The 13,393-nt window shown below is 49.1% G+C and overlaps 1 protein-coding gene across 2 annotated transcripts in view; it reads left to right on the forward strand.

The window, feature by feature from the left end:
• Window positions 1-13,393, forward strand: part of RASA1 (RAS p21 protein activator 1) — a 1,052,852-nt gene that overhangs the window by 458,084 nt on the left and 581,375 nt on the right. For both annotated transcript variants that reach the window (XM_085632428.1, XM_085632429.1), the window contains exon 16: window positions 10,486-10,658. In XM_085632428.1, the coding sequence (XP_085488554.1) occupies window positions 10,486-10,658 (173 nt within the window). The remainder of the gene's footprint in view (window positions 1-10,485; window positions 10,659-13,393) is intronic.

Consider the following 13,393-nt stretch of genomic DNA (forward strand, 5'->3'; position numbering starts at 1 on the left):
TAAGACTTCAATGCCCATGTCTCCTGAAAGAGGCAGATATCGTGGCCGTCGATGAAATCCCCCCAGTCGGGGAGTTCTAGCAGCCGTGACAGACCTGCCACATTCCAGGACAACATTTTCAACCCCATATCCTTGTGTGAAGGGGGAAGGGCAAGGTAGGACCTAGGTGGTATAGGTGTTATAGGCGGAGGAGTCCTAAGATTACCATTTGTGGTGATCGATGTTGGGCCTGGCTCCATAGAAGGATCAATAGGAGAGGTGTTAACGTAGATGGTATCAGAACGGGAGGTTGTTAACTCAGAGGGATATGTCGCCAGTTCTATTTGGCGTAGTAGCCCAGGGCTAGGGCATCCACCTCAGAGCATAATCGAGCTCAGAGCGGGTGGGGTAACCTGATCGGTACCTAAAGGTAGGGGATTCATAGCGTCTAGACTTTCTGGACATTCAAGGGACGCTTCAGTCCGATTTGGAGATTCTCCCCGTGGTCCAGGGTCATAGGCAACATCGAGGTATCTCAGAGTGTCTGGACCCGTTGTTGCCTGGGGCTGTATAGATACAGTCAAGCTCTCAATTGTTTTTTTCTGGGTTGGGGCTGCGATCCTAGAATTGACAACCAACTTCAGTCAGTCGACGCAATCCAAGGCACTGAACCTATTGTGACATGGAGTATTAGGATAGGCAAGGTGTAAATCAAAGTCCTGGTTTCCGCTATGACCTATGCATGGTCTCTCTGCAGTCGGTTGTACATTAGGTGTATTCCTCCTATGGTTTGATGCTCCCAGCGGATAAAAATAAGAGAGTAGGGGGGAGTGAATTCCATCAATCATATTGTTCCAACCACCCTCGCCCACATACATTACCACCCTAGGATCTTTAAAATTCACAATTATGCAGTCCCCCTTAATGTTCTTCACACCCCGGCCTACCCAAGATACTCTTCGAACCATCAGAATTTCCCCATTCAGATTTGGAGGCAGAGGTCTTTTTGCATTCAACCAATGGACTGTCTTGTTCGTCAACGACTGGTAAGGTTCGACTCTGCCTTGTGGTAATTCAGGTACGCCTGTTAGGACCACAACATAAGGGCTACATTCTGGGGGTAAGTCTAATCTTGGAAGATAGTTGGCAGTAGGGGGGGGGGGGGGTTAGTTCCGGTGTTAGTCAAGGAAGAGAGGGATGGTTGGGGTGGGGGACCCACTAAGCTTCCTAGTTCACACGATGATTCAGCCTGTCGTATTGTGGCCGCTCGAGCTTGCCTAGGAGCTTTGTTATTAGTTAATTCCCTACCAGGTTGGGCTACATTTGGAGAAAAGGAATGGCCAGTCGCCTGATCACTAGGTAAGGTAAGGGGTAAGGTGGTCAGAAGTTGGCGTGGCGAATTCCGGTCTGGAAGCACTGGTGCCACTGTATTAACCTTAGTCAAGTTGGATAGTGATGCTAATTTCCCTTCCAAGGCAGCAAGGCGTTCAAATAAGGGGGACAGCCTCCCGTCAATTAATACAGCCATTCTATTCCAAAAAGCACTAGAGCTCAAGCCCTCCTGAGCATCCAGGCTCGAAGGAATAGTTATAGCTGAAACGGCTGTGTGTTGGGTCGGGAGGTTTGCTTGCTCGTTTACTTCTAAGGGGGTAATGTTGTCTTGGTTAGGAGCTGGCAGTTTCTTTTGTTTGTGTTTAGTTGGACAACGCACAGGACCCCCAACACGTTTTTTCCCCTTTGTGGCTGGAAGATTCACCTCAGAACATTTGCCTCTGGCTGACCTGTCCGCCATCGATCTTGTCGTGGCACATGTAAAAATAGGAGCTGGGAGAGGGTGGTCATCCTGGTTTTGGCCAGGGGCAGCTGGGTTAGGTTGGGTGGAAGCAATTAGGGGGGAAGAGTCATCTAACAGAGACTCAGCTGGAGATCCACCTAATAGGGGACGTGCAGGGTTATTAGGGGAGGGGATGGCTGTGATGGCGCCCAAGGATGATCGCTTCCCTAACGATGGTTCTAGGGATAGTCTGCGTTCTGTGGCGGCGATCTCATAGGCAAGAACATTACTAGCCCGTGTTATGAAATTATCGAGGGTCCCACAACACTCCCACCCTTCGGAGCTAATCTCAACAGCCCAGTAGCCATTGCTTAATGCCTTACACAAAACACACTTGCCAAGGGGGATGTCCAGTCCAGGCTCGTACAGTCTCGAACGGCCTCAAACGGCCCGCTCTTTGCCCGGTCTTCGCCCCGGGCTACGTCCCGCGCGCGTCCCGCTTGCGCGCGGGGGAAGGGCTGAGCAATAAGGGCGGGGGGTCAAAAAGGGAGGAGCCGGGAAGAGGAACCAGCTGTGAGCGCCGCCAAGCAGCCTGGTCCTCGCAGTCCCGGTCGGTGGTAATCCCAGGTGATAGCGCCCTCCGCACAGCGCAGCGTCCTTGGCAGAGCCCACGAGCCACGGAGATTATCAGCAGCAGCCCAGGTCAGGTAACTTCAGTGATGAGCCTACGAGCGGCCCCGCAAAGCGGGGGCCGCGAGGCGTTAAGTAACTGTGATGGGAGGAGCCGGGAAGAGGAACCAGCTGTGAGCGCCGCCAAGCAGCCTGGTCCTCGCAGTCCCGGTCGGTGGTAATCCCAGGTGATAGCGCCCTCCGCACAGCGCAGCGTCCTTGGCAGAGCCCACGAGCCACGGAGATTATCAGCAGCAGCCCAGGTCAGGTAACTTCAGTGATGAGCCTACGAGCGGCACCCGCGAAGCGGTGGCCGCGAGGCGTTAAGTAACTGTGACGGGAGGAGCCGGGAAGAGGAACCAGCTGTGAGCGCCACCAAGCAGCCTGGTCCTCGCAGTCCCGGTCGGTGGTAATCCCAGGTGATAGCTCCCTCCGCACAGCGCAGCGTCCTTGGCAGAGCCCACGAGCCACGGAGATTATCAGCAGCAGCCCAGGTCAGGTAACTTCAGTGATGAGCCTACGAGCGGCTCCCGCGAAGCGGGGGCCGCGAGGCGTTAAGTAACTGTGATGGGAGGAGCCGGGAAGAGGAACCAGCTGTGAGCGCCGCCAAGCAGCCTGGTCCTCGCAGTCCCGGTCGGTGGTAATCCCAGGTGATAGCGCCCTCCGCACAGCGCAGCGTCCTTGGCAGAGCCCACGAGCCACGGAGATTATCAGCAGCAGCCCAGGTCAGGTAACTTCAGTGATGAGCCTACGAGCGGCTCCCGCGAAGCGGGGGCCGCGAGGCGTTAAGTAACTCTGATGGGAGGAGCCGGGAAGAGGAACCAGCTGTGAGCGCCGCCAAGCAGCCTGGTCCTCGCAGTCCCGGTCGGTGGTAATCCCAGGTGATAGCGCCCTCCGCACAGCGCAGCGTCCTTGGCAGAGCCCACGAGCCACGGAGATTATCAGCAGCAGCCCAGGTCAGGTAACTTCAGTGATGAGCCTACGAGCGGCTGGGCCGCGAGGCGTTAAGTAACTGTGATGGGAGGAGCCGGGAAGAGGGACCAGCTGTGAGCGCCGCCAAGCAGCCTGGTCCTCGCAGTCCCGGTCGGTGGTAATCCCAGGTGATAGCGCCCTCCGCACAGCGCAGCGTCCTTGGCAGAGCCCACGAGCCACGGAGATTATCAGCAGCAGCCCAGGTCAGGTAACTTCAGTGATGAGCCTACGAGCGGCTCCCGCGAAGCGGGGGCCGCGAGGCGTTAAGTAACTGTGATGGGAGGAGCCGGGAAGAGGAACCAGCTGTGAGCGCCGCCAAGCAGCCTGGTCGTCGCAGTCCCGGTCGGTGGTAATCCCAGGTGATAGCGCCCTCCGCACAGCGCAGCGTCCTTGGCAGAGCCCACGAGCCACGGAGATTATCAGCAGCAGCCCAGGTCAGGTAACTTCAGTGATGAGCCTACGAGCGGCCCCCGCGAAGCGTTAAGTAACTGTGATGGGAGGAGCCGGGAAGAGGAACCAGCTGTGAGCGCCGCCAAGCAGCCTGGTCCTCGCAGTCCCGGTCGGTGGTAATCCCAGGTGATAGCGCCCTCCGCACAGCGCAGCGTCCTTGGCAGAGCCCACGAGCCACGGAGATTATCAGCAGCAGCCCAGGTCAGGTAACTTCAGTGATGAGCCTACGAGCGGCTCCCGCGAAGCGGGGGCCGCGAGGCGTTAAGTAACTGTGATGGGAGGAGCCGGGAAGAGGAACCAGCTGTGAGCGCCGCCAAGCAGCCTGGTCCTCGCAGTCCCGGTCGGTGGTAATCCCAGGTGATAGCGCCCTCCGCACAGCGCAGCGTCCTTGGCAGAGCCCACGAGCCACGGAGATTATCAGCAGCAGCCCAGGTCAGGTAACTTCAGTGATGAGCCTACGAGCAGTTCAGAATGCTCACATGAGCTCAGGTTCAGTCTGCTCTGGACCCAGGAGACTCAATGGTAGCATTGGACTTGCCAGACGCTTATTTCCACATTCCATTCCTGTCTGCCCACCGGCGTTACCTGCAGTTTACAGTAGGCCAAGAGAATTTTCAGCTTACCGTGCTCTCTTTTGGCCTTACCAGCACCCTTTTGGTGTTGACAAAGCTGATAGCAGTGGTTGCAGTGCACATGCGGAGATCAGGGGTGCTAGTCTTCCCCTATCGTGATGGGACCTGAAGTTCCAATGGGCACAGCATCAGGGGAACCTCTACGACATGGTCTGAATCTCGAAGGGAACTGCAAAAGATCTGCAGTGGTGGCGAACGTGCCACGATTAGGTCATAGGCAGGTCCCTCTCCCTTCCACAACCAGACCTCATTGTGACAGATGGATAACTCCTGAGATGGGGCGGCCTTCTGGAGGAGATATCTGATCTCCACATCAGGCTGCTGGAGCTCCGTGCATTCCGACTGGGAGTGAAAGCCTTTCTACCCTCCATCAAGGCAAGGCTAGTGCAGGTGTTCATGGCCAACACCAACGCCATGTTGTGCTGCAGCTAACAGTGCGGTGTTGGTTTGTGGATTCTTTGTCAAGATGCCCTGAGTCTCTGGACATGGCTGGAACTTCAGGGCATTTCGCTGGTGGTTCAAAACCTGGCAGGCTCTCTGAACACTAGAGCAGGCAAACTCAGTCCTCGATGTCTAGAGGATCACGAATGGCGTCTTCGCCAGGAGGTGGCTCAAGGTGTCTTATAATAGTGGGGAGAGCCTTGGTTAGATCTGTTCGTCTCTGCCGGAAACATGCAATATCAGCAATTTTGTTTCCTGGAGTTTCCAAGGCGGATCTTGCTTGGAGACTCTTTTAGTCTTGAGTGGAGCACAGGCCTTCTGTGCACCTTTCTGCCCATTCTAATCCTGCCTAATGTTCTCTCAGAAGGACTGAGCTCGTCATCCTTGTGGTTCTGGATGTGGCGCGGAGAGTGTAGTATTCCGAGCAACTGAGCATGCCATCGATCCTCCGGTCTGGCTGCCTATTCGGGAGGATGTTCTGTCACAGCAGCAGGGAAGGGTCCTCCACCAGAACCGGTGTCCACACTTTGCCTTCTTGCTTGGTGATTGAGCAGCGGCAGTTAACAGCTTTCAACTTTCCTCCTGAAGTCTGAAACGTCATCTTGGCAGCTTGGCGTCTCACCACCAAGACAGTATATGCCTGCCTTTGGGAAAAATTTGTGGCATGGTGTGCAGAAAAATACATTGATCCCTTTTCTGTCTTCTTTCAGAAGTTCTACTTCTCATTGTTTTCCTTGCCAGGCTGGGCTTTGCATTCTGGGCTATTTTTCTGCTCTTTTTACCTTTTTGTATTTGCCTGACCAACCCTCCCTTTTCAAATCCCCTATTGTACATAGGTTTCTGAAAGGACTTGTTAATCTTTTCCCTCCTTCACCATTTATCATGTTTCAGTGGGACCTTAATCTGGTCTTAGCGTTCTTGATCTATGCTCCTTTCGAGCTTCTCCACAATTGTCCCTTCAGGTTTCTTACGATTAAAAAAAGCTTTCATTGTGACTATTACCTCTGTCAGAAGAGTGGGTGAGCTGCAGCCTTGTCACCCAAGGTGCCTTACCTCTCAATCTATGCAGACAAACTGGTGCTTCACTAAAGACCTCCTTTCTCCCGAACGTGGTCACTACTTTTCATGTAGGCCAGTCCATCACACTGCCTACTTTTTACGCCTCACCACATTCCTCTGAAAAAGAGGAGCAACTCCACCATCTTGACCCAAAAAGAGCGCTGGTTTTTCTAACTTGACTGGACATGAAAGTTCCAGGTGGAGGACCAACTCTTCGTGTGGTATGTTGGTGTGAAGAAAGATTGGGCTGTGCAGAAGTGGACCGTCCCCAGAGCTTATTCCACTCAAGCTAAAAGTGTGACTACTGCTTTAGCCCGCGGAGTTCCAGTCCTGGATATCTGCCAGGCAGCAACACAGGCTTCTCCACACGCATTCACCAAACTTTAATATTATACGACTGTCAAGCGGTGATAGAGTAATATGCACCTGATGACTGTCCTAAAATGTTATTTATTAGTGTTTCCATCATTCTTCCTTCTCTGAGTTTAAAACAGAGTACAACTGTCATTGTGATACTTGGTGAGTAATCCTGTAGCTATTTGTACATTTCCACACTCATTCTGCCTTGTACTAGCATTGAAGTTGTCAAATTTCCCTAAATTACCTTTAGAGCACAGATGTTCTTTTGCTCGTTTTATTTGACCAATAGGGTTAAACTTACCTCCTCCTTGTTGGGGTACCCCAAGATTTTACAAAGTAACTCTTTCAAAAATCTTCTCTGTGACTTTCCACCTGGCAATAATGTGTTAAGAGCTCTCAATTAACTAATGATAGCTTGTGCTTCAGTATAATAGCATCATAATAACACATTACTGTAATTCTATTAAATCGACTGTTTGTGTGTGAAACTGCAAGTCACTCCTACAGCAGGCCTTAATCCCTTCAGCGCGGCGCGGATTACAGCGCCGTGCTGAAGGTTTGTTGCGAGGGCGGGGCCGTGACGGAGCGGTTCCGTCATCCGCACAGCGCGACCGATGCGCATGACGGAACCGCTCCGTCATGCGCATCGAAAGGGTTAAAGCTGTAAGGGAGGGTGCATTATTTCACATGTGAGTGCTCATCTTCAAGAGCAAATATGTCCCTGTGTTGTTTAGTTCCATTGATGCATATTACAAGTGATCAGGGAGTCATTTTAAGTATATGTACTGGGCACTGATCATTATGTACATGCACTGGGCACTGATCATTACAAGTTACCCAGCTACATAATCGCTTCATTGAAAATAATTTTGTTTGGTATCAAACACCTTGTCTTGCCAAATCCATACTGATGCCAGTATCTGATTTGTCCTGACATGCTCCCTGATGGCACCGTAGAGGTGACTCCTAAATCCTATTAGTCTCTTAGTGTGCTGACTGTCTGGTATCGTACAGCCTGCCACTACAGACAAGTTTCTGACCACGTGCAGGTGAGAGCCCACGCTCTCAGAGGTCAGAAACAATGCCTGCTTTGGAGGAAGGTGTTCACACCTCCTCCAGCAGGAAGTGCCTCTGCTGCTGCTGCTGATACGTGAAACTGGATTCCCCCAGACTTGGGAATGCCATGCCCCTATTGTGGCCTACCTGAAGTGAACAACAAACGTAGAGTTTCACCATCTTGTTTTTCAGGAAACTAGGAACTCTGGGTCAGGTTGATACCCACTCTCCCCAGGAAGTTGTCATAGAGAGGGTGTAGTCACCCCAGGAGTAAGTTGACCATTTGATACTACTCTACACTCCTCTTAACGCCCCTAAATTCAGTATTTAGTATTGACACCAGGAACTCCGAAACATCTACTAGGAACAGAAAAAGACAAATAAGAGCCCAAAACACAAGAATTGTGGACCTGCTCCTCATTTGGCTTTAAACCCTGCCTGCTTGCTGGTGTCCCGACTATTGCAAGGACCTGGTGCATCCAGTAGCTGTGCCCTCACCGAAAGCCTTGGAGGGCCACCAGCACTTTGTCAACTAGTTAGCATCTCCCTTGAAGTGGAGGAGCCACTTCCCTGCAGTCCTCAGACACCTACTGTATCTGCCCAGTACACCGTTCTGCTGACCACCCGGTCCACTGTGGAAGAAGCACACCAGTAGAAGAACTTTGTGGCTTCCAGAGGTCAGCCTGTCTTTCCAGTGAGTGTAGATCCTCTAGACCCTTCAGTAGCCACCCAGCCAGTGCTTAATTTGTAATACAATAAGTGCCTGGGCATAAAATGTTGCTCAGAAGCCTGTGGCCGGCGCTACGTATACTGGTGTGACGAATACCAGGAATACGTAGTCTTGATTCCTCCTCGTACTCCCTTCATCAACTACCAGTCTCTGGCCTTTATTTCACTCTACCAGGTTCTTTTTCATCCCTGTTTTCTTCCTTTGTCATAGATGAAAAAACAATCTCTTACTTTTTTGCATTTTTCTCTTGCTCTGTGTGAAAATCCGATGAGGGAAAATAAGTGCTGGGTACCTAGACATATTGCAGGTTGGCCCAACCTACATCCCTCAGTCCAAATTAAGCACTGCCCACAGCACCAATACCCTGGGAACTGGAGCCCTAACAGCAGCCAAGTCTTAAGTGTCCTGTCCGGACACCGACCCTGCCAAGACTCGCCTACCGACGAGGGACATCAGCATTACCGAGGCCAGCACCGAGAGTGGCCCTGTTGTCTTGTTTTGTCCCATTACCATGTCAACCCCAAGAAGTGAGAGCCTCGAACACAAGCAACCTGCCTGACAAAACACCTCTGCAACGGAGCCCCACAGCCCGAGTTCGAGCCAACCGACAGTGCCTCCTTGCTTCTGAGTGACCCTCAAGAGCTGAGTCCCCTTTGGGTTCTGCCGGACTTGTCCCCAAGTTCCCACTTGCAGCCTTTTTCTTGTTACCGGTTTCTTCATTGACTTTCCCATGTAGCGCTCGAGGCACACTAGGTCAGATAAAACCAAACTTCTAGTGGTTCAATGGACCTTGGTCCCTAAGCAACTTAAGTCCAATAGATAAATTCTAACAGCCGTTTGCAAGTATACCTATGCAGTGTGTGCTTCTCCTGTAGGATAATATTCCCACGTGCGAGGCTCATGCCTCAAATTTAACAGCATTTGCTATTTTACTGTTTGTCTGTAAAAAACAACTCAAAGTACTTACCTGATTCGGAGGATCTTGATGTCTAATTTAATATAAAAATCTGTGCTATATTTATAAATTGCTCTCAAATTTCTTCTCGAATGTCTGTCTCATTTATGACTCTGTGTGCACAACAAATGCCCTACATCCTCCTCTGATAAGCCTAAAGCTGTCGACCGTACTACCACAAAATAGAGCTCTTTAGGATTATTAAAGCAAGCCCCTGTAAACCACTGAGGGACGCCTGCACTTTCTGCACAGTTTACCTCGTTTTGGTACACTATATAGAAAGCCAGCTTTCCACAGCCCTCACGTGTATATAATTCACCATCTTAGGGCTTTAATACCTGCTGTAAGAGTGACTTACATATAAGAATTGCAGTGTACTTGGCATTGCACACAGGATGTGTGCAATGTCGTGTTTTCAGAAGGGCTTGCGCCCTCTCACACATCCTGGAGTGGCAGTCTGCATGAAGTTTTTTGTGGTTCCCTGTGGGTGACATAATGAAGCTCATAAGAACCATCTGTAGTACCCAGGCCCTGGATACCATAGGTACCATTTACCAGGGACTTCAAGGGTGCTAAAGTCCTTGCCAATTGGGGTACTAATGAGCATGTTGTAGTTTTTAGGGAAAAAGCACTGGCACTGTGGCCTATTTAGCCGAAACAGAGAAGAATCCCACACTTGGTTAGACCGACTAGCCTCCCAATCCAAACCTGCAACCTCTTTCTGACTGGACCGATCCTTATTGACTAACATTGGGCACCCAAGGCTGTATGCCACCTCTGCACCCGGCCGCCCCAATGCCGCCATGTATGACCCCTTGGTGCCGCCTTGGCCCTTTCCCTTTACTCACCTTAAGTCCAAGAGATTGGTTCCGTAAGTTGCTGTGAAGTAGCTGTATGTTAAATTTTTTTTTTCTCCATAGGTTAACATTGCAGACTCTGGAAATTGCCCTATCGACTTTTGTAAACTGAAAGTATTTCTATTTTGAAATGTACTTACCTAATTGTGAGGATTTTGGTGCCAAATATTATGTAAGGATACATGTTATTTTTATAAATTGGTGTTAATCTCCTTATTGAGTTGAGTGCTTCGTTTATTGACTGTTTGTGTATTTCAGATGCCTTACACTCCTCTCTGATCAGCCTAAGGCTGCTCGACCACACCACCCCCTAAAAGAGCACCTTGGGATTGCTAAATCAAGCCCCTGTCTACTTCGAAGGGATACCTTGACTATTTGCACAGTATACCTCTTTTTGGTATGCTATATAAAGAGCTAGCTTCCTACAAGAACCAATTAGAGTTCTTTGTGCAGAAAGCATAATGTTTTTCGTAGTTATTTCATATAATACATTTTGGCATTCACAAGCTTGGTCTGTTCTTCTAAATGCCCTGTTTGTTTTTGTTTCAAAGTATTTATGCGATGCCAGTTAAGTCGATTGCAGAAAGGACATGCAACAGATGAGTGGTTTCAGCTCAGTTCCCACATACCATTAAAAGGTATAGAACCAGGTTCCTTGCGTGTCAGAGCACGATATTCTATGGAGAAAATCATGCCAGAAGAAGAGTACAGTGAGTTTAAAGAGGTATTTAATTGCCTTGCCAGTTTTAGTTTTGTATCTATTGAAAAGCTTAAAATATGATAGCATATTTGTTGTGCTCTTTTTCTAAAGTGATATATGTTTAGCTAATTTCTAATGACCCAAAAATATGTTTAAGTGTGTCGCAGGAAGGGCAATACTTGCAACGTTTTATTTGATCAGGCATGAATGTTTTCTCTTGGTAAATATATGAAGAATGTTCAAAATGGTTGTTTTATCCTATTGTTTTACAACAGCATTGATTGCTTCAATGTCTGCCAAATTCAATACCGAAATATTAAAAGCTCTGGGGAGACTCTGATTGCCAGGATTCATTTTTGAATGCTAAAAACCATAAAAAGAAGGCGGTATAGAATATGGCAGCATACATACAAATGTCTGCAACGGTGATATTAGTGAGGGCTTTAAGTAGTTGGGATTTTTTAACTAAGCTGACTGCGGATTGATTGTTAAAAACACCGGGTCAAGAAAAAGACAGACATAAAAACATGAATGCAGCTCCAACTGATGTCGAGATTTGTGATTTCTCTGACAGCAAGTATGTTCTTTAACTAACTTGTTCTATAGCCTGTCAGTATTTATAGGCACCTTTTTGCATGTTCATAAGGGCCAGCACCATGTTTAATGGTGCATACTGTACCCTTGTAAAATAAATCCTTGTGGAGAAAAATAGAAACAATCTTGGTTCTCTGGGTTCATGAGTTCCTCTAGGGTCTTGGATTTTTTTAAAGTAATTTATTTCCAAGTATCTTTATGGAATGAGTGTTGCTCCTGGGGCAGGACAGTACATTTGAGGAATTAGTTGTAGTAGTTTACAGTTTATATGTTACAGTAGTTGTGTTCCACAGAAGAGCTTGTGGTGTACAACGGGGGTTGCTGGACCCCAGTTCGCTCATTGGTTTCCCTTCCTTTTTCCTTTTAAAATCGCCAAGGAGCACTTTGGACCACGCCCCTCACATCCCCGATGCTTAGCTATAAAGCCAGCCTGTCAGCACGTCCGCACAGCCGAACGAGACAGAATCCAACATAATTTGATTTCCTTGTAAGCAATATAGTGTATTGTGAGGTGCCTGACTCCTGCATCCTGTTTTCACCGCCCTTTTGAAAAGGGCGGTTTTTATGTATATGGTTTACTTCTTCTCCCTTTTACTTTAGTTGTGCTTTGTTTTACCAGTAGTTGTGCTTCACAGGGGAGCTTGTTATGCACAGAAGGGGTTGCTGGACCCCAGTTCGCTCTGTGGTTGCCCTTCCTTTTGCTTTGAAAACACGCTGAGGAGTACTTTAGACTACGTCCCATCACACCCCGATGCTGGGCTATAAGGCCGGCCTGTCATTGAGTCTGTGCCGCTGCCACACCTGAGGCGCACTTGGACCGCGCTCAGCAGCAGCCTCCTGCCACTTTTACTGCAGATCCGGGGATTACAATTTGTTATTCAAGGGATACATTACTTCGCATTAACCTTCTAGGTAAGACCTGTGCTGGCCATTTGCTAAATCCACAACAATATGAAGATTTATTAAAATGTTCTATCTGTAATCTTTCCCTTACCAATTTTCCTATTTCATTTTTTTTAACAGACTTTATTGAGTTACATACAAAGAGTAGAGTCCGTGGCATCTTGCCCCGGTGAACCATACAGTTTAGCAACAAGTTACTTGTAACAAAAGTAGCATGAAACAGGACCCACAGGATAGCAGATCAGCTGCAGTTCAAGGTGTACCCCACGACTAGCTGGCGCTGTGTCAGTTCTTGCAGCCAGGTCCTGTAGCAACTGCAGCAAATGCCACCTCTGTCTCCCAAACTGCCCCCTCCCTCCCTACCCTGCAACCAACCCCCGCCAACTACCCCCCCCTTCCATCCCCCAGGCGTGTCACGTAAGTCTAGATCAGTTATAAGAGAGGTCTTACCAATTTTCCTATAAGACACCTTGTTCACATAAACTGAACGACAAAGACGCCAGCAAACTAGGTCTCAGGTGCCACGGCACCCTTATTAATGCCAGTTCCCTAATTAAAAGCAGACCAGAATTTGTCAAGTTCATGGAGACAAGAGGCTCAGTGTCTTGACCTGGCCTTCATTACCGAAACATGGGCTGATGCAACAGCAGACCCGGACTTAATCTGGACCTTACCATCGGGCTTCAGGGTCTTTAGAAAAGGGGTGGCAGACTCGCAGTTATCTTTTGTGATCATTTCAGAACTGCCTTTAAAGCCCTCCCTGATGCTCAGAACTGTTAGGCTCTGATATTTAAGATTGAACTAAGTAGTCATTATTTGTTTGATGGATTCCTAATCTATCGCCCACCTGGACCCAGAGCCATGTTTAACCAGTCTATCGGTAGCATGGTAGAACTGAAAGCCAACCTATCGGATTATACTATTCTTGGAGATTTTAACTAACATCTGGAAAATCCATTAGACAACGACTCGATCAACTTGATGGCTAATATAGGCCTAACTCGGGTAGTACAGGGTTCCATGCATGACGCAGGTCCCCTTCTCAGTGGGATCTTCATTGATAACCCACAGCTTAAATGGCTGTTTTTCCCCTCTTTGGCCTAGTCAGACCATAAGACGGTCATGTTTGAGATAGGGGAAGTGCCTGGTGATTTGGAAATCAAATGACACACTGGACTCGCTGTCAGATGCCCCTGGCACGCTCTTAATGCTGAACAGCTAAGCTCTTCTCTTGCTCACACGATACCTAAGATTCCATCGGA

This window comes from Triturus cristatus, chromosome 2_1 (genome assembly GCF_964204655.1).
Source record: "Triturus cristatus chromosome 2_1, aTriCri1.1, whole genome shotgun sequence".
Taxonomy (NCBI): Eukaryota; Metazoa; Chordata; class Amphibia; order Caudata; family Salamandridae; genus Triturus; species Triturus cristatus.